The 18,809-nt window shown below is 48.1% G+C and overlaps 1 protein-coding gene across 1 annotated transcript in view; it reads right to left on the bottom strand.

Moving 5' to 3' along the window:
* LOC147717638 (E3 ubiquitin-protein ligase TRIM39-like) overlaps positions 1-18,360 on the bottom strand; it is a 190,283-nt gene extending 171,923 nt beyond the window's left edge. The window contains exons 1-2 of the mRNA XM_086920539.1: positions 18,100-18,360; positions 17,368-17,785 (exon numbers count right to left, since the gene is read on the bottom strand). Coding sequence (XP_086776665.1) covers positions 17,368-17,785; positions 18,100-18,155 — 474 coding nt within the window. The 5' untranslated portion in view covers positions 18,156-18,360. The remainder of the gene's footprint in view (positions 1-17,367; positions 17,786-18,099) is intronic.
* Between the last annotated feature and the right edge of the window lie 449 nt (positions 18,361-18,809).

The following is an 18,809-nucleotide window of genomic DNA, read 5'->3' as shown; positions in this document are numbered from 1 at the left end:
GTTCAGAGGCCCAGGAAGAGCACTAGAAACGCCCGATTCCAATTAATACAGCTCTATATCCTACACAGAGCCTACCTTACCCCGAATAAAATAGCACGATACTTTGGAGCAGTGGACGCAGCGTGCCCTAGATGCGCGCAGATAGAGGCGGACTTGCTACACATGCTGAGGGACTGCCCGCACTTGCAGGACTTCTGGAGAGAAGTGGGTGACACCCTGAACGAGGTCACGGACAGGGAAATACATTACGATGGCGCAACTACACTCTTACACTGGTTTCCACACACACGTAAGACTAACCTGACAAGCAAATTCATAGACATGGGCCTACTCCTTGCGAAGAGGGAACTCACCAGGGGATGGAAATCTAAGGTAGCGCCGACACACCGGAAATGGCTAGCTGAGTTTCAGAAATGGACGGCAGCAGAGAGCACGATCAGGTATCAACTGGCACGACGTGGACCTGACGGGAAGGCTCAGGAAGCAGCACTAGTGTGGGAAATTCTAGTCCAGGCACTCAGGGATAGTACAGTGGAGAGTGAAGAGGAGGGGGACGCAGAAGACCCGGGGGTTCCCGAGGTAACGGTGCCAATCCCAGCGCCTACCACGGACACACACACGCATTAACCCACTACAGACTCCGCAGGTCACCAACACACTTCAGAATACTGCAAACCGGGCACGGGACACCATAGAACACCAGAGGGATGGGGGGGGTGTTGAGAGGGGGGGGGGGGGGGGGGGGGGAGTGCAGCATCCCATCGACATCGTATTTTGCAGATCACCCTGGCCGGAGGCGGGATGGGGGGTGTAGGGGGGAAAAATTAAAAGCAGATAGCGGTAGATCACTGGATACGCCATCGAGTAATGGCGGCAACGATACACTATGTGAGACAATTGCCACCCGGCCCCAGGGATGCGGGTAATAAGGCTGTGTAAATAATTGTTAGCAGGAGTGTGAGACATTGAGATCCCGCATATACGTACTTGCATACTATCTGTACTGCTTAACTTGGAATCTGCAATAAAAATTGTTTTACAAAAAAAAAAAAGGTGATGATGCTCTATGTGTAGGCCTAAGGCTATTTGCATGGTGGCTAAGTGCATGATCATGCCAGGATGTACTGGCTGCTGTATGTGTATTACTGATGCTTCCATTTATTCTAATTGTGCTGGTGATTGTTCTGGCAGCGGCTCGATTGGCCCTGCCTTGTAAAAAGTCCCCCTGTGAACTGCTACCCAGTGCCGGTTGGCACAGTTTATCTGTACCTGAGATTGCATTCTACAATGTGTTTTATAATACACAAGTTATTTTAATGCAGCCTGGTGTGGAGTCTTTTGTAGTGTGTAGACCCATATGCAAACGGGGAAGAATCACACTTGCACACTGCCAGAGGGGCCAATAGGATTACACAACCCAAGTGTAGTCTAATGATGGGAATCCCGATACAACACTTCGCACAAAATATCCCGACAAATTTTGATGGCTGTAATTGCTGTGGGAACAAGTGATACCAATTGACATTTCCAACCAAAGCCATGCACAAAGTAAGCTTCGCTAATGCTTACCGATTGCGATTTGGTTGTCTGTGGATTATTCCGCATTACGTGGTTAATTTGTACATACGAAAAGGCTAGTTTGGGGGAAGGGAGCGGGCGGGTAGCATAATTGCTGGCAGGCAGCTGTTCCCAGGATTTCTCATTGTCCCCACCAGCATAGTCGCCAAGCCTAGAAAAGTCCTCCATTTCCCAACCCCATACAACTCTGCTCTTTAAATGAATACCCAAAAACGCACAATCCCTTAAATACTTACCGGGATGGAATTAGAGGCAACTGAAATTCCTCTTTGAATTGTGTGTATCTAAAGACCAAGATGTGTGGGAACCTAAATCTGGTGCACTTTGGGAATTTAAGAAAAATTGGGACCAGAATATCGGCATCCCGTAGCATTTGCTGGACGTATAAATTATTTGGGAGGCAGCTGGATAATACTTTGTGATGTGCCGGTGCGCCAACCACTCCTCCTCAGTTTGGAGTTCTAATGCCCTCAAGTTGGTACAGGCCTTCTTCCTCTGCCACAGGACGTGATGTGGGGCTTGGTCCATCTCGTTAAAAACAAGCATTTGCAATGCAATAGGTCTCGCATTAGGAAAGTTTGAGCTATTGGTATTGTAAATGACACATTTTTTATTTATGTGTTGGTTTTGAAAATAGCGAATTTAATAGCTTTGTCATTGTGGACTGGGCTGATTGCCCTGAGGCACTAGCAATAGCAGGGGGTGGTGCAGAAACGACTGGGACAGCGTTACGTGGTGTTAAAGAAGGTTTTATTGGGATACCACGATGATTTTTCATCAAAGTTCTCCTGGTTCTGAAGGTGAGCCTCTCCTTGGCGAACTGGCTGGGATCCGTCTTGGCGGTTGGTGTTCTTCCGTTTCCTTTCCTGGACACAGCTCGGTCTCCTAGGTCTGGTCAGGGTCCTGAGGTTAGGGCTGGTCTTGGCTCCGGTCCCCCATGTAAGAAAAGACCAACAGAGAGGGAGCCGTTAGTTCAGCCGTCCGCTGGGGTAATATTGCACCGAAGGGACCGGGTGATATGTGAGGGTATAATTGTCACCAGTGGGCTTGTCACTCAATCCTAGGTCGGTGCAGTGGGTGCTAGGGAAGGGACAAGACAGTGAGGGATATACGCGGGGTAAAAGTGAAACAAGAGGGAGGGATCACGCAGGACACAAACAGGGGCTATTTACACTATCACATAAACTTGCTTTCCGCCCAAGCCGCCATACGCTGCCGTACCTGGGAAAGCCACGCTCCTCCCCCGGGAGAGTGGCACGGCGGCTCGCATGGTCGTTGGCCTCCTGGCACTCCCTCGGTCTCTTCTCCTCTTGCTTCTCGGAATTCCACCGTATTTCTCCTTTTCTCCGCGCTCACCGGTTCCTCGCCTCCGCCTCCGCTCCTCGCCGTCTCGCTTGGGGTGATGTCACACGCCAGGTAATACACTTCCTCCTCCTTATCCAATCCTGGGCTAGTGACGTGCGTCGAAGGCCTGTCCTCCTCCTCTGAGTACGCCCACTTAAAGGAGCCATGTTCCTCCTCGTCATGTTCGTCCTGGTCCGACCCCCATGTCTCAGTCTGCAACGAATCAGGGTGGACTAGGTCATTCCCGGGTGCCCACCACTCGTCACCCCTACGCAGCCTACCCACCCCGTTACACTCCTCCCCCCCTGGCTTCTCCCGATCGGGGAGAATGGGCATCGGCATGCGAGACAGATAATCCGCGTTCCCATTATCCCTCCCCTTCCGATGCACAACGGTAAAGGAAAAGGGCTGTAGGAACAAAAACCACCTCAGTATTCTAGCGTTCTGGGTCCGGTTCCTTTGCATCCACTGCAAAGGGGCATGGTCCGAGTAGAGGGTAAAAGCCTTCCCCTCCAAGTAATACCGCAGCTTTTCCACCGCCCACCTTATCGCTAGACACTCCTTTTCCACGGTCGGAAACCGCTGTTCCCGAGGGTGGAGCTTTCTACTGATGTACAGGATCGGGTGTTCGATCTGGTCTTCTCCCATTTGAGATAAAACCGCTCCTATACCCGTATCCGAAGCATCAGTGGCTAGGGAAAACGGTTTCTCAAAGTCTGGAGGCAGTAACACAGGACTAGTGGTTATGGCTTCCTTCAATAGTATGAAGGCTTTAAGGGCTTCCTGTGAAGGGGGCCGTGGTAAGGTGTTCTTGACATTTTTTTGGAGTAGATTGGTTAAGGGGGTGGCAATATCGGCAAAGTTCTGTAAAAACCGCCTATAATAGCCCATGAGGCCTAAAAAGGCCCTGAGTTCCTTTTTGGTGGTTGGAAACGGGGTTTCTGTGATTGCCTTGATCTTCTCCTCTTGGGGAGCTATCACTCCATCCCCCAACATAAACCCGAGATATTTCACTCTAGCATAAGCCGCTCTGGATTTTCGGGCGTTTACATGCAATCGGGCGTCTCGTAGAGAGGCCATGACATCCGATACATGTTTCAGGTGCTCCGACCATGTATTACTGAAGATGACTATGTCATCCAAATACACAGAACTGTATCGGCTATGTGGGGCCAGGACCGTGTTCATAAGCCTCTGAAAGGTGGCAGGCGCCCCGTGGAGGCCGAAGGGGAGTACATTGAATTCGTATAGACCCTCCTCCGTGGCGAAGGCGGTTTTGTGGCGGTCCCCCTCCCTTAAGGGTACCTGCCAATAACCCTTTGTCAGGTCCAGGGTTGTTTTGTATTTGGCCTCCCCTATGCGTTCAATCAATTCGTCCACCCTGGGAATGGGGAACGCATCAAAGGAGGAAACGGCGTTCAATGCCCTGAAGTCCATGCAAAAACGGGTGGACCCGTCAGGTTTGGGCACCATGACTATTGGGGACGACCAATTACTTTTTGAGGGTCTGATGACACCAAGCTTTAGCATACTATCCACTTCCCTTCTCACGTCCGCCCTTTTTGCGGCGGGTACGCGATAGGCCCTTTGCTTTACTATACTGCCTGGGGTAGTGCGTATTTCATGTTCTGCCAGGTGGGTACAGCCAGGGGTATCCGAAAACAAGGGAGAAAAAGGGCGGAGCACGTCCCCCAGTTCTTGTCTCGCTGAGTCCGACAACTCCGGGTTGATTGGTAAGAAAGCCAGGGTCGAGTCTTCCCTACTTTCAGGGAGTGCTAGGTTGGAGGAGCGAGGTATCGGGCCCAACCACTTTTTTAAGAGATTCATGTGAAAGGTTTGTTTACGGGTGGGTGACATTCGTAACTGATATGTGGTGTTGCCATACTTTGCTATTACTTTATATGGCCCTTTCCACTCGCTCCTGAATTTCTGAGTGGAGGAAGGCAGCAAAACCAACGCCCAGTCCCCTAGCTTCATGGCTCTCCATCTTTTCCCTTTATCGTAGAACCGCTTTTGGTGACTCTGGGCTGCCTTCAGATTCGAGTATGCCAAATCCCTCAGTTTCCCTAACCGGGACCTCAACTGCTGGGTGTATTCTAGAAGGGACCGTTGCTCGTTAGCCTCTTCTCTCTCCCAGGTCTCCCTGGTTATTTCCAGCAAGGACCTCGGCTGCCGGCCATATAGCAGTTCGAAGGGAGAGTATCCAAGACTGCTCTGGACCTGTGCTCTTACTACATAGAGAGCCAAAGGAAGCATTCTGTCCCACTCCTTATTTTCCGATGACAACAATTTCTTGAGGGTGGATTTTAGGGTTCGGTTGTATCGTTCTACTAAACCATCCGTCTGTGGGTGGTATGCTGAAGTGCGGATGTGTTGTAGGTCTAGTGTTTTGCATACTTCGGTCATCATGCGTGAGACAAAGGGCGTCCCTTGATCCGTTAGGATCTCCCTCGGAAATCCTACCCTGGAAAACAGTTCCACTAACCTTTCTGCCACATTCTTTGTGGTGGGACTGTTTAGGGGAAAGGCCTCCGGGAATCGGGTGGCGTAATCCACCACCACTAATGCATAGGTATGCCCCCGGGATGAACGGGGCAGGGGTCCTATGAGGTCCATACCCACCCGTTCCCAGGGATTGCCAATCACAGGGAGAGGTTGTAAAGGCAGTGCTGGAGGCTTGGTCATGTTTCTTTTCTGGCACACCTCACATTGTTGACAATAGACCTCCGTTTCTTTATAGATGCCTGGCCAGAAAAACAAACGCAAAATGTTTTGGGTAGTCTTCTCTGCCCCGCTGTGCCCAGCTGTCAAATGGGTGTGTGCATAGAACAATATCTGTTCTCGGAAAGCACGGGGTACCACCAATTGTCTGGGTTCTCCCTCCTTCCCCTCTCTGTATAACAGGTCATTGTCTATACTAAAGCGGGGGTATCGCTGAGGTGAGTCGGTGGTCAGGGCAACGTGGGCGGCTTCCCACGCATTCAGTAGGGTGGGATCGTTAGCTTGTGCGTATTTGAACCCCCTGTCTATGACCCAAGGCTCGGTAGAGAGGTAGGCCTCAGCAGGGCGTTTGTCTATCTCCCCTTTGAACAAGGCCAGGAATTGAGGATTGTCCACCCCTAAAATCAGTTCTTCTGGCAAGGACCCCACCACTCCAACTCTTACGGTACAGGGTTCCCTCCCTCTAGGGTGAATGGTTATGCGCGCTATAGGATACGTTTTGACGTCCCCATGAACGCATTGAATGTGCACTTTGCCCTCCTGCCCTATCTGACTGGGGTACACTAGTTTCTCCCTTATTACGGATTGTCGACACCCAGAGTCCAGGAGCGCTTTTACATGAAAGTGGTTCACCCGTACCTTGACATAGTATGACGGACCCATTTCTGCGCTGTACATAACTGCCTTGGGGATATACCCAACCTCCATGGGTTCCTCCGTGGGTTTTCTCCTGGGGCACAACCTTGCTATGTGTCCCCATTCCCCGCACTCGAAGCACTGAGGACCCCTTAATGGCGGAAGATCAGGGCGGAAGGGCCTTGGTTTCTGAGGTTCTAACACTGTCTTCTTTTTGTCCAACTTGGGTGGGGGGACTGGGGTCTTAGACGACTTCTCCGTCTCCCATGGAAAGGACCGAGGGGCGGCCCTGGTATAGTTTGCGGCCATCTCGATTGCTTGGGCTGCGGTCAGGCCGGGATGTTGCCTCAACCATCTTTGGGTCCCGTATGGAAGAGCTTCCATGAACTGTTCGAGGACAATACTGGTCATGACCTCCTCTTTGCTCCGGTTGTCCGGTCTCAGCCATTTTTCGGCCGCCATCTTTAAACGTAAATATAAAGTCTTAGGGTTCTCCCCTGTTATTCCTTTTTCTTTTCGGAACCGAAGCCGGTAGGCCTCTGCGTCCATTCCGAGGTGATCCAGTATCACTCCCTTGATCTCGGCATAGGTGGATGTACCGGTATTGTTGGCGACCTGGTATGCTGTCTGGGCTTCTCCCGTCAGCAGGGGTGCGAGGAAGAAAGGCCATTTATCTTCTGGCCACCCACAGGCTCGGGCAGCGCGTTCAAAATTTACCAAGAAGGCGTCCGGGTCTTCACCTATAACGTACTTCTGGAGGGAGACCCCCGATGGATGGGGCCCAAAGGGTCTCCTGTCCGCCGACAGTGCGGCCCCTGGAGTCTGCACCACTTTCTGGAGGTTGTCCATCTGTTGGGTCATTGTGCTGCGAAATAGGGTTCGGTCGGCATCCGCAGTACTTATTTGCTGGCCAATCGCCCACTCCAGTTTCTGTTGTCCCTCGATGAGGGTTTAGATGACTTGTTCCATGATTGGGTCCTGTTCGGAGGGAGTAGATCCCACTTCTGACTCCACTGTGGACTGGGCTGATTGCCCTGAGGCACTAGCAATAGCAGGGGGTGGTGCAGAAACGACTGGGACAGCGTTACGTGGTGTTAAAGAAGGTTTTATTGGGATACCACGATGATTTTTCATCAAAGTTCTCCTGGTTCTGAAGGTGAGCCTCTCCTTGGCGAACTGGCTGGGATCCGTCTTGGCGGTTGGTGTTCTTCCGTTTCCTTTCCTGGACACAGCTCGGTCTCCTAGGTCTGGTCAGGGTCCTGAGGTTAGGGCTGGTCTTGGCTCCGGTCCCCCATGTAAGAAAAGACCAACAGAGAGGGAGCCGTTAGTTCAGCCGTCCGCTGGGGTAATATTGCACCGAAGGGACCGGGTGATATGTGAGGGTATAATTGTCACCAGTGGGCTTGTCACTCAATCCTAGGTCGGTGCAGTGGGTGCTAGGGAAGGGACAAGACAGTGAGGGATATACGCGGGGTAAAAGTGAAACAAGAGGGAGGGATCACGCAGGACACAAACAGGGGCTATTTACACTATCACATAAACTTGCTTTCCGCCCAAGCCGCCATACGCTGCCGTACCTGGGAAAGCCACGCTCCTCCCCCGGGAGAGTGGCACGGCGGCTCGCAGGGTCGTTGGCCTCCTGGCACTCCCTCGGTCTCTTCTCCTCTTGCTTCTCGGAATTCCACCGTATTTCTCCTTTTCTCCGCGCTCACCGGTTCCTCGCCTCCGCCTCCGCTCCTCGCCGTCTCGCTTGGGGTGATGTCACACGCCAGGTAATACACTTCCTCCTCCTTATCCAATCCTGGGCTAGTGACGTGCGTCGAAGGCCTGTCCTCCTCCTCTGAGTACGCCCACTTAAAGGAGCCATGTTCCTCCTCGTCATGTTCGTCCTGGTCCGACCCCCATGTCTCAGTCTGCAACGAATCAGGGTGGACTAGGTCATTCCCGGGTGCCCACCACTCGTCACCCCTACGCAGCCTACCCACCCCGTTACAGTCATTTACAATGCCAATAGTTTTAACTTTTGTAAATGTGACACCTGTAGCATTTGTAACGCAATATGTGTTTTATTTAGGTGACTTAGATGTATTGATATTACAAATAGCAATAGTTTTACAAACAATTTAATAATTAATACTTGAATAAAAGTTATTATAATTTATAATGACAGTAGCTTAAACTTTTGTAAATAACTTTTGTGAAGATTCTGTTCATTGTATTTTATTGTGACAAAAATCCAGGAACAGAAGTGAAATATTAACATCTTTTTGTGACATTTGTAATCAAGCTTGAAACATTGAGAGAACATTTGAACCAGTTGTTGAATGGTTGCGCAGATTGATGCTGTGGTGGCGACGAGTGATGCTGTGGTGGTGCGATAGAGTGAGTGAGATAGATAGAGGTAGGGAGGGCGATAGTGAGGGCGATAGATAGATAGAGTGTATTTATGTTGCATTGAGTAGAGTGTAAGTATGAGGTGTGTAATTATATGGCACGGAGTTGTATTATGTGGAGTGTATTTACGTTGCATTGAGAAGAGTGTAATTATGTGGCGCGTAATTATGTGGCACCGAGTGGTAATATGGGGAGTGTATGTTGTATTCCGTAGAGTGTAATTATGTGGCGTGTAATTATCTGGCACGGAGTGGTATTTGAAGTGTATGTTGCATTGAGTGCAGTGTAATTATGTGGTGTGTAATTATGTGGCACTGAGTGGTATTAGGAGTGTATGTTGCATTGAGTGCAGTGTAATTATTTAGCGTGTAATTATGTGGCACTGAGTGGTATTGGGAGTGTATGTTGCATTGAGTGCAGTGTAATTATGTAGAATATAATTATATTATATAAGTGAAACCAGAGAACCTCTGGTATCATCCCTTATCGGCACTCACTGATATCGTGTCTCCTTGGTGGAAGAAAACACTTTCAAACCATTTTCGTTGTATACTTCATTTATTTCATAATTTTCATTTTTGTTTATGTAGTTTCTTGTCACATCTCATCATGATTGTAATCATTCATAAATCAGGCATTATCAAAAAGCATATCCAATGCATTTCGGGCATTGAGGTGGCATGCCCTTCATCAGGGAATTGACACTAGGAAATAATGATATACACGGACATTAGGATCAATGGTATTGCTTAGTATTTACATCTTTTAACATGGTAGACAATATCATATCGATTTATGCTCCCAAGGTTATCAAGTCATTATAACATGCGTGTCATGCATATTGGTGTGAATAATAATATGGGGAGGTGAGTTAGGGATCGTGGTCGGGGTAAAACAAAAAAGTATGCCGTTCACTTACAAGCCTGTCGTGAACCTTGTCGAGGTAATCTAAATGGAGGTAAAAAAATGGTAAACACTCGTCAACGGAATACGATCCATATTGTTAGCGCTCACGAATAACTGTGCGCTATGTTCGGTACTAAGGTGAGCATGGAGACTAACCTGAGGGTTGTGTGACTCGCGTCTTGTCCGGAGCTCGTCTTTTGAATTCGCCGGTGAAACGAAACAGTTTCCGGCGTTCTTAAGGTCAACAAAGGTTCCCGCGGTCATGTGACCGGTCACATGGTAATAAAGACCGAAGAAAGACTTAATCGAGTAATGATCGTATCATGTTCATAGATCATTAAAGAGTGTATATGGTGAATCGAAAAGGGTATATAAATGACCTTACATATTAAAGAGATAGGAGGTCGAAAAAAATGCGAAATAAATTTTTTTTTTCGATCTCCTATCTCTTTTTTTCGACCTCCTATCTCTTTAATATGTAAGGTCATTTATATACCCTTTTCGATTCACCATATACACTCTTTAATGATCTATGAACATGATACGATCATTACTCGGAAGTCTTTCTTCGGTCTTTATTACCATGTGACCGGTCACATGACCGCGGGAACCTTTGTTGACCTTAAGAACGCCGGAAACTGTTTCGTTTCACCGGCGAATTCAAAAGACGAGCTCCGGACAAGACGCGAGTCACACAACCCTCAGGTTAGTCTCCATGCTCACCTTAGTACCGAACATAGCGCACAGTTATTCGTGAGCGCTAACAATATGGATCGTATTCCGTTGACGAGTGTTTACCATTTTTTTACCTCCATTTAGATTACCTCGACAAGGTTCACGACAGGCTTGTAAGTGAACGGCATACTTTTTTGTTTTACCCCGACCACGATCCCTAACTCACCTCCCCATATTATTATTCACACCAATATGCATGACACGCATGTTATAATGACTTGATAACCTTGGGAGCATAAATCGATATGATATTGTCTACCATGTTAAAAGATGTAAATACTAAGCAATACCATTGATCCTAATGTCCGTGTATATCATTATTTCCTAGTGTCAATTCCCTGATGAAGGGCATGCCACCTCAATGCCCGAAATGCATTGGATATGCTTTTTGATAATGCCTGATTTATGAATGATTACAATCATGATGAGATGTGACAAGAAACTACATAAACAAAAATGAAAATTATGAAATAAATGAAGTATACAACGAAAATGGTTTGAAAGTGTTTTCTTCCACCAAGGAGACACGATATCAGTGAGTGCCGATAAGGGATGATACCAGAGGTTCTCTGGTTTCACTTATATAACTTGTTATCCAGACGTCGCGGGCCCTCGACGCCTCCTCATTGAGCACCTCCAAATTGAATCAATTACAACAAAATAAAGAAAAAACGCAAAGAATTCAAGCAACCAAGCTGTGCATCTTCCTACACTTTATGAATATAATTATGTGGCACTGAGTGGTATTGTGTGGAGTGTAGGTTGTATTCAGTAGAGTGTAATTATGTGGCGTGTAATTATGTGGCACTGAGTGGTATTAGGAGTGTATGTTGCATTGAGTGCAGTGTAATTATTTAGCGTGTAATTATGTGGCACTGAGTGGTATTTGGAGTGTATGTTGCATTGAGTGCAGTGTAATTATGTAGAATATAATTATGTGGCACTGAATGGTATTGTGTGGAGTGTATGTTGTATTTAGTAGAGTGTAATTGTGTGGTGTGTAATTATCTGGCAGTGGGTGGTATTAGGAGTGTATGTTGCATTGAGTGCAGTGTAATTATTTAGCATGTAATTATGTGGCACTGAGTGGTATTTGGAGTGTATGTTGCATTGAGTGCAGTGTAATTATGTAGAATATAATTATGTGGCACTGAGTGGTATTGTGTGGAGTGTATGTTGTATTCAGTAGAGTGTAATTGTGTGGTGTGTAATTATCTGGCACTGAGTGGTACTAGGAGTGCATGTTGCATTGAGTGCAGTGTAATTATTTAGCGTGTAATTATGTGGCACTGAGTGGTATTAGGAGTGTATGTTTCCTTGAGTGCAGTGTAATTATGTGGAGCGTAATTATGTGGCACTGTGTGGCGTGTAATTATGTGGCACTGAGTGGTAATATGGGGAGTGTATGCTGTATTCCGTAGAGTGTAATTATGTGGCGTGTAATTATGTGGCACTGAGTGGTGTTAGGAGTGTATGTTGCATTGAGTGCAGTGTAATTATTTAGCGTGTAATTATGTGGCACTGAGTGGTATTTGGAGTGTATGTTGCATTGAGTGCAGTTAACAGCAGAGTACAAAGTTCCCCGGGGAGCGTGTAACAGTGTGGAGCAAGAAGTAGGTATTGTCAATACCGTGGATATCACTGAAGGGTTCCTTAGTCGGAACTTAGAGAGCCTCACACACCCAAAGTAATAGGCGTGAAACACACCCTTACTGGAGGGTGTCCGGTGTCATCATCGACTCCCTGCCCCTCGTCAGACCGGCGCTGCAATGTCTGACGGAGTCCCCAAAGGTACTCTTTTGGCGGGGTTCTTTTGTTCCTTGCCGATGGTTGGTGTAGGTGAGGATTAAGAAGGGTGTAGTCAGTATAATAGTGAGTGAAAGTAATAAAACAGGTAAGCAGTCCACTTTCAACTTTAATAACGTGGCTGATTCCTTAGTTAAAAAGGGGTTGGAGGGGAGTTTAGAGACCGTAAAGGTATACAGAACAATAACTCAACCCCCTAGTGTGGTCAACATGTTTCTCGCCAAGAGGCGATTCGTCAGGACCTCAAAAAAGTACTACACAAAAACAAATGTGGACTCAATACTCAATCTCTATAAAGAAAGTGAATACAACCTCACTGGGTCGGAGGACAAGAGGGCCAAGGGGTCCTGCTCTATTTAGGCGACCCTAAAAGGATTAAAATAGGGCCTCGCAGCATGCTCCCGTGAGGCCAGCGTTATAAGGTAGAGTTCACCTCGAAGGGAACACTGGCGCGGCGGAACACCTACCCCTCACGCTCGCGGCACCTAGTCAGGAGTGTATGTTGCATTGAGTGCAGTGTAATTATTTAGCGTGTAATTATGTGGCACTGAGTGGTATTTGGAGTGTATGTTGCATTGGGTGCAGTGTAATTATGTAGAACATAATTATGTGGCACTGAGTGGTATTGTGTGGAGTGTATGTTGTATTTAGTAGAGTGTAACGTGTGGTGTGTAATTATCTGGCACTGAGTGGTATTAGGAGTGCATTTTGCATTGAGTGCAGTGTAATTATTTAGCGTGTAATTATGTGGCACTGAGTGGTATTTGGAGAGTATGTTTCCTTGAGAGCAGTGTAAGTGTGTGGGTGGGGGGTGGTATTTGTGTGTGTGGGTGTGAGGGGGGGGGGGGAGTGTGATTGGGGGGGAGGGAGTGTGAGTGGGGAGGGTGTGAGTGGGGGGGGGGAGTGTGAGTGGGGGAGTGTGTGTGGGGGGGGGAGTGTGTGTGTGGGGGGGGGGGGGTGTGGGGGGAGGGACAGTGTGGGGGGTGTGTGGGGGGAGGGACAGTGTGTGGGGGGAGGGACAGTGTGTGGGGGGAGGGACAGTGTGTGGGGGGAGGGACAGTGTGTGTGGGGGGAGGGACTGTGTGTGGGGGGGAGGGACAGTGTGTGGGGGGAGGGGAGTGTGTGTTGGGGAGGGGAGTGTGTGTTGGGGAGGGGAGTGTGTGTGGGGGAGGGGAGTGTGTGTGGGGGAGGGGAGTGTGTGTGGGGGAGGGGAGTGTGTGTGGGGGAGGGGAGTGTGTGTGGGGGAGGGGAGTGTGTGTGGGGGAGGGGAGTGTGTGTGGGGGAGGGGAGTGTGTGTGGGGGAGGGGAGTGTGTGTGGGGGGAGGGGAGTGTGTGTGGGGGGAGGGGAGTGTGTGTGGGGGGAGGGGAGTCTGTGTGGGGGGAGGGGAGTCTGTGTGGGGGGAGGGGAGTCTGTGTGGGGGGGGGGGGGAGTCTGTGTGGGGGGGGGGGGAGTCTGTGTGGGGGGGGGGGGAGTCTGTGTGGGGGGGGGGAGTCTGTGTGGGGGGAGGGGAGTCTGTGTGGGGGAGGGGAGAGTCTGTGTGGGGGGAGGGGAGAGTCTGTGTGGGGGGAGGGGAGTCTATGTGGGGGGAGGGGAGTCTGTGTGGGGGGAGGGGAGTCTGTGTGGGGGGAGAGGAGTCAGCAAAGCAACTATAAGATTAAGTACACTAACTGTTAGCAATAAATCTTCCTTAACAGTGCGTAGGGCACGAAAAAAGAAAGGGTTAAATGCCAAAATCAGAAAGGAATAAAAAAGGTGACGTTTTTAAACTGTTGAGAATAGCGGCGCTACAGCAGCATGACGCAAAAATGCATTCCAGATATGCAGTTGTAATTTTAATTAGTGAAAAGTACTGTAGAGACCCATCTAGTTCTGGAGTCATCCAAAGTCCCAAGACCTTAGTCCAACTTTGCATGGGCATCAGGTGGCTTTTTATCCCAGCAAGGAATCCTTTCCTCTTATGTTGTCTCACAATTCTAGGGTCTTCCCAGCTGTCTCTCCCTTATGCAGGGGTTTTAAGTTAGGGGTGGAAAGTTTTATGGGCCAGGCATCCCTGGCCGATCCTAAGATGCCACATCATCCATCCACCCATGAAATGAAAAGGTGCATTTGCGGAGCACAACACTTGACCACAAAAGAGCATCACAACGCTATGAAATTCCACTTTCAGACACCAGCACTAAAACAAACCGAAATTGGGATATAACAAAAGGAAATATTCCAGAGGGGAGAGAGACTAAAATTATGTGTAAAGCGCTAAAGTTTCAGCTGTTTCCGCAAAAGAGCATGATTAGAAGAGGCTTGCAGAGAAAGAGGCAAGTTGTTCCAAAGCTTGGCCCCTATAACCGATGCTGAAGAACCGCCACGTTTCTTAAGCTAGGGAGCAGGGTGACGAGGTCACAGTGCCAGGCTGATCTACAGCATGGCAAAGGCACGGCCCAAAACTCTGACGCAGGGGTGCACAGTCCGGGAAACGTTTCACCCAGCTGCAGAGTATTACTCTCCCCACACTGCACTCCTCATTATCCATGCAGCAGGGTTCATTTGTATGAACTCTAACCTGGAGTCTTATTTAAACAAGTACGTAAATGAAATAAATAAAACTGTGGAGCACGCAGTTGAGGTTCTGTTGTTTTCCTGTATTTGGCGCACGTCGGCCTGGAGCGCAGAAGAGACGCGAGAGGGCAGGAGCGTGACGCCGTGAGCGTGCACTTTGGCGTTCCCTGCGGCTCGTGACAGTGGCGGCGCCTGAAGTCTTCGCCCACTGTACTTGAGGAGTGCTGTGAGGCTGTGGGACGGGGAAGAGTATAGCAGACCCGGTGAGGGGGGGCCTCGGGGCACATTGCCGGTGCCCCCCCCCCCCCCAGTGATGGAAGCCCTGAGTGTGCCCGGTGAGCGGGGTTGGGAGTGTGTGTGTGCGCTGGTGTGTGTATGTAAGCGGGGGGTGCGCTTGTATGTGCCTGCGCGTGTTGTACCTGTGTGTGTGCCTGCCTGTGTGTATGTGTGCAGGGGTGTGGGGGCTGGCTGTGTGCGCACGGGAATGTAAGGCACGAGAGGGGCACGGCGACGTGCTCGCTCACGAGGTCAAATCTGAGCAAATCTGCGCTCGTGCACCCTCTCGTATCCACATTCCCAAATACGGGCCACAATAGACCTGAAGCAGACACAATCAATGCTTACGCATTGAATGTAGGTCTGCTCGACCTAACAGACACAATCAATGCTTACGCATTGAATGTAGGTCTGCTCGACCTAAAAAGACTAATGAGCTTCAATCATGACATTATAGAAGATAACAACAAATTTCACGAGAAAGCCATTTTAATAAGAGTAATGCGCCAGATAATCCTTAGGGGCAAGGATTGCCATTGCCAAGTAAACCACGCACCTTAAGAGTGACCATACAGTTTAATTAGAATAGATCTGCTAGCAGAGTAGTGCAGTCTCATTTCATCAGGAAGGACTGATGGGGTGCTATTAAACAAAAAGGACCTCAGATTTAGTATGTTTTTTTTTTAGCTACCGATATCGGTGAATGTCTCAATAAGGATCTCTGGCAGTATCTCATCCAATAATCTTGAGTGAAAACCACTCTGCCTCAGTGGTCACTTCATTGTGTTTTTATAGTGTTGCCCACCAACCTTTAACTTACATGGGGAACTTTGGGGAATTTCCATTAAATTTAAGACAGAACCTGTATGCAATCAATATGCTAGTCTTAAAACAAACTAGTATAGACCAGCATGACAAAAGTACTTCCATTCAGACTACATTGTGAAGAGCAATGAAATGATCTAGAACCAGCCATTCCCCTTTGTTCTGAGGAACTACTGATCCATCACTTATGACTCCACCAAGGTTGTTCCAGTTGCCACTCGGCCAAGCAGGTCTATGGCAAGAAACGACCCCATTCATCTGTCTTAACCCCCACCCCTTGGATGTGGGAATGTGCCTGTCCATAAAGGAAGGGGATCTCCTTCTGGTTCAGGCCCTGGCAACAACTAATACCACCAATTACAATTGTCACAATGCAGAGAACCAATGAGAGAAGAAAGAACAGGGCACTGTAAATGCGAATTCATGAAAGTCACTAGAGTATTCAATGTATGTCTTGTTGTGATATAGCATATGCATAAATAGCTCCAGTGCACCTTCCAGCCAAAACCAAAAACAAGTAATCATCATTATTAGAGCGCCTCAGAATGGCTGGCTGTATGAAAATGCTAAAGTCACCTCAGTATCACGTTGTATGCATTTGTCCAAAATCCTCTTTCCTTCAACAGCAAACAAACCCGCCTCGCCCCATCAGTGACCTATAGTCAGGGACACAGATCGGCTGCAGCGTTTTTCGTAATATTATGGGTATGCCACATAACATTTGCTGCATAATATGTAGATTTTAACAAAAAAAATGGTTTCTAGCTCAAACTGTGTCAAAGCTACTAAAAATGCAGCGGCGTGTGTTTCCACGTAGTGGAAGGGCCTTTGCAAATGTCGACTGCTCACATTTCTATTGCTATGTTTGGTTGTTAAACTGGCAATAATGAGGTGGAACCCATGCCTAGACAGTACTAGTCCTCCCCTGCCACATAATCCCAGTGGGTTGCCTATAGTACACATCCTTAGTCCACTTTCAACAATCCCAATAGCTATATTTCCATAAGCAGTGCACAAAGGAGTATTATTGTAGCTCTACCGTGTGGTAATAAACTTCTGAAGTTGTTATTTTCTGTGTTTGGTAAAGGATAACAGCCTTCACATTTTTTTAATGACGCTCCCCCTCAATTCCTCGTGGGCCTCCAAAAGAATACGCTCACGTTTTTCAAAATTATTCTGTAGCATATTAAATACCGCAAGCAAGCTAAAAACATTTAGCTAGATTATGGGCACATCCTCTAAAAATACGTCATTCGCTGTGGTGTTTTTAAATAACTGACTATGCAGTAAAAAACATATCAAGCCAGATAAACAATTCAAGTGAGACACTACTTGCTAAGGGTGTTGCACATGACATAGGGCCATCACACAACTCTGGGCATATTTAACACTTCAGCTATTGCAGGTATAGTTTGCTATGCCTTTTAAAAGCGCACACAATAATCTTGATTGTAATATGTTAGCAGAACGTTCACCCTGGCGGGCCCAATGTGCCCTTTTAGCAAGAAGTGTTGAGATTTATTTTGCTGCTCTGATTGCGAGGTGTGCCGGTAGTGTAGCCCACCCCTGACCCAGTTTTGTAGCGCACATACCTTGTGCTCCTGTGCAGCTTCTCGAATGGGGCGCACCCTGTGCTGCTTGTGATCACGTGACATGCTGCAGACCACACAGATGGGCTCCTGGTCATCTTCACAGAACAGTTTTATCTTCTCTTCATGTTGTCGGCACAGATTCGCCTCCCCGGTGGTCGCACTCGGTATCTGAAGCTGTTTAAGGATTTCCACCATGTTCGCCAGTTGCCTGTTGGGCCGGAGGAATTTGGTCACAGAGACTGATCTACACTGAGGACATAGGAAGTCTGTCTGCAGCCCCTCCCAGCACTGACTGATACAGGACAGACAGAAGGCATGTCCACACTCCACAGACACCGGGTCTGTGAAATAGTCCAAACATATGGAGCACGTGGCCTCCTCCTTCAGGCTTTGGAGATGAGCTGCTGCAGCCATGTTCCTGTCGCAGAGGAAGAGGTCAAGTTAATTGTTGTTTCTCACAGCTTGTAAAGTAAAAGTGCCTGTCTCGCTCCCTCTCCTTATACATTCTCCCACTTTTACTGGCTCTGCACTTTCAGAAATCTAACCTGCAGGCCACTCTTAGTTACTTACTTTAATTAACCGTTAAAAAAATGATTGCCTGATTAGCTCAGTTAAGTAAACAGCAGTCAAGTGCTGCTGATGACCGCAGCATGTGAAGGTCAGAAGGGGCACTTGCGGCTACCGGGCCGTACTTTATAAAAGTATCTCTGGATAATGATTGATTCGTCTTACCTTATACAGGTCCTATCACACTCAGCCCCTACAGCACGCTTCCTCTTCGGTGCCATTCTCCGCCGCCTCTGTGTTCGCCTGCTCTAAATGTGTAGGCCTCTGATGCAGCCGTGGCTCCACTAACTGTGCGGCCCTAGGAAAGCCTCGAGCTGGTGATGTCTCGCGGTCGCAGCTATCACGGCCCAGTCAGTCACTCCAACACGGACTCTTTTGCTGAGCAATGGCGAATGAAACACGGAAGTGAGAGTACACAACTGCAAACCCGATTGGAATGGCGCGCAGTACGTGCGCACGTGTGTGCACGTGCGTGTTCACGCCTACCTCGAGGTAGGCGTGGCTACAGGATTTTGTCAGTCCAATCAGTGTCGGATTGGGAAAGCCCAGAATGCAAAGCGCTGTTTCCTAAAAAAGGAAAGGTGTTTCCTAAACAAGCATTGGAAATGCAATAGGGCTCGCATTAGGAAAGTTTGAGCTATTGGTCTTATAAATGACATTTTTTTTATTTATGTGTTATTTTTTAAAATAGCTAAATTAATAGCTTTGTCATTTACAATGCCAATAGTTATAACTTTCGCAAATGTGACACCTATAGCATTTGTAATGCAACATGTTTTGTATTTACGTGACTTAGATGTATTGATATTACAATTAACAATGGCTTTTAATTTTTTTTAAATAATTAATAATTAAATAATTTATTTAATTTGTAA

This window comes from Lissotriton vulgaris, chromosome 5 (genome assembly GCF_964263255.1).
Source record: "Lissotriton vulgaris chromosome 5, aLisVul1.2, whole genome shotgun sequence".
Classification (NCBI taxonomy): domain Eukaryota; kingdom Metazoa; phylum Chordata; class Amphibia; order Caudata; family Salamandridae; genus Lissotriton; species Lissotriton vulgaris.
This window is presented reverse-complemented; position numbering and strand designations above follow the sequence as displayed.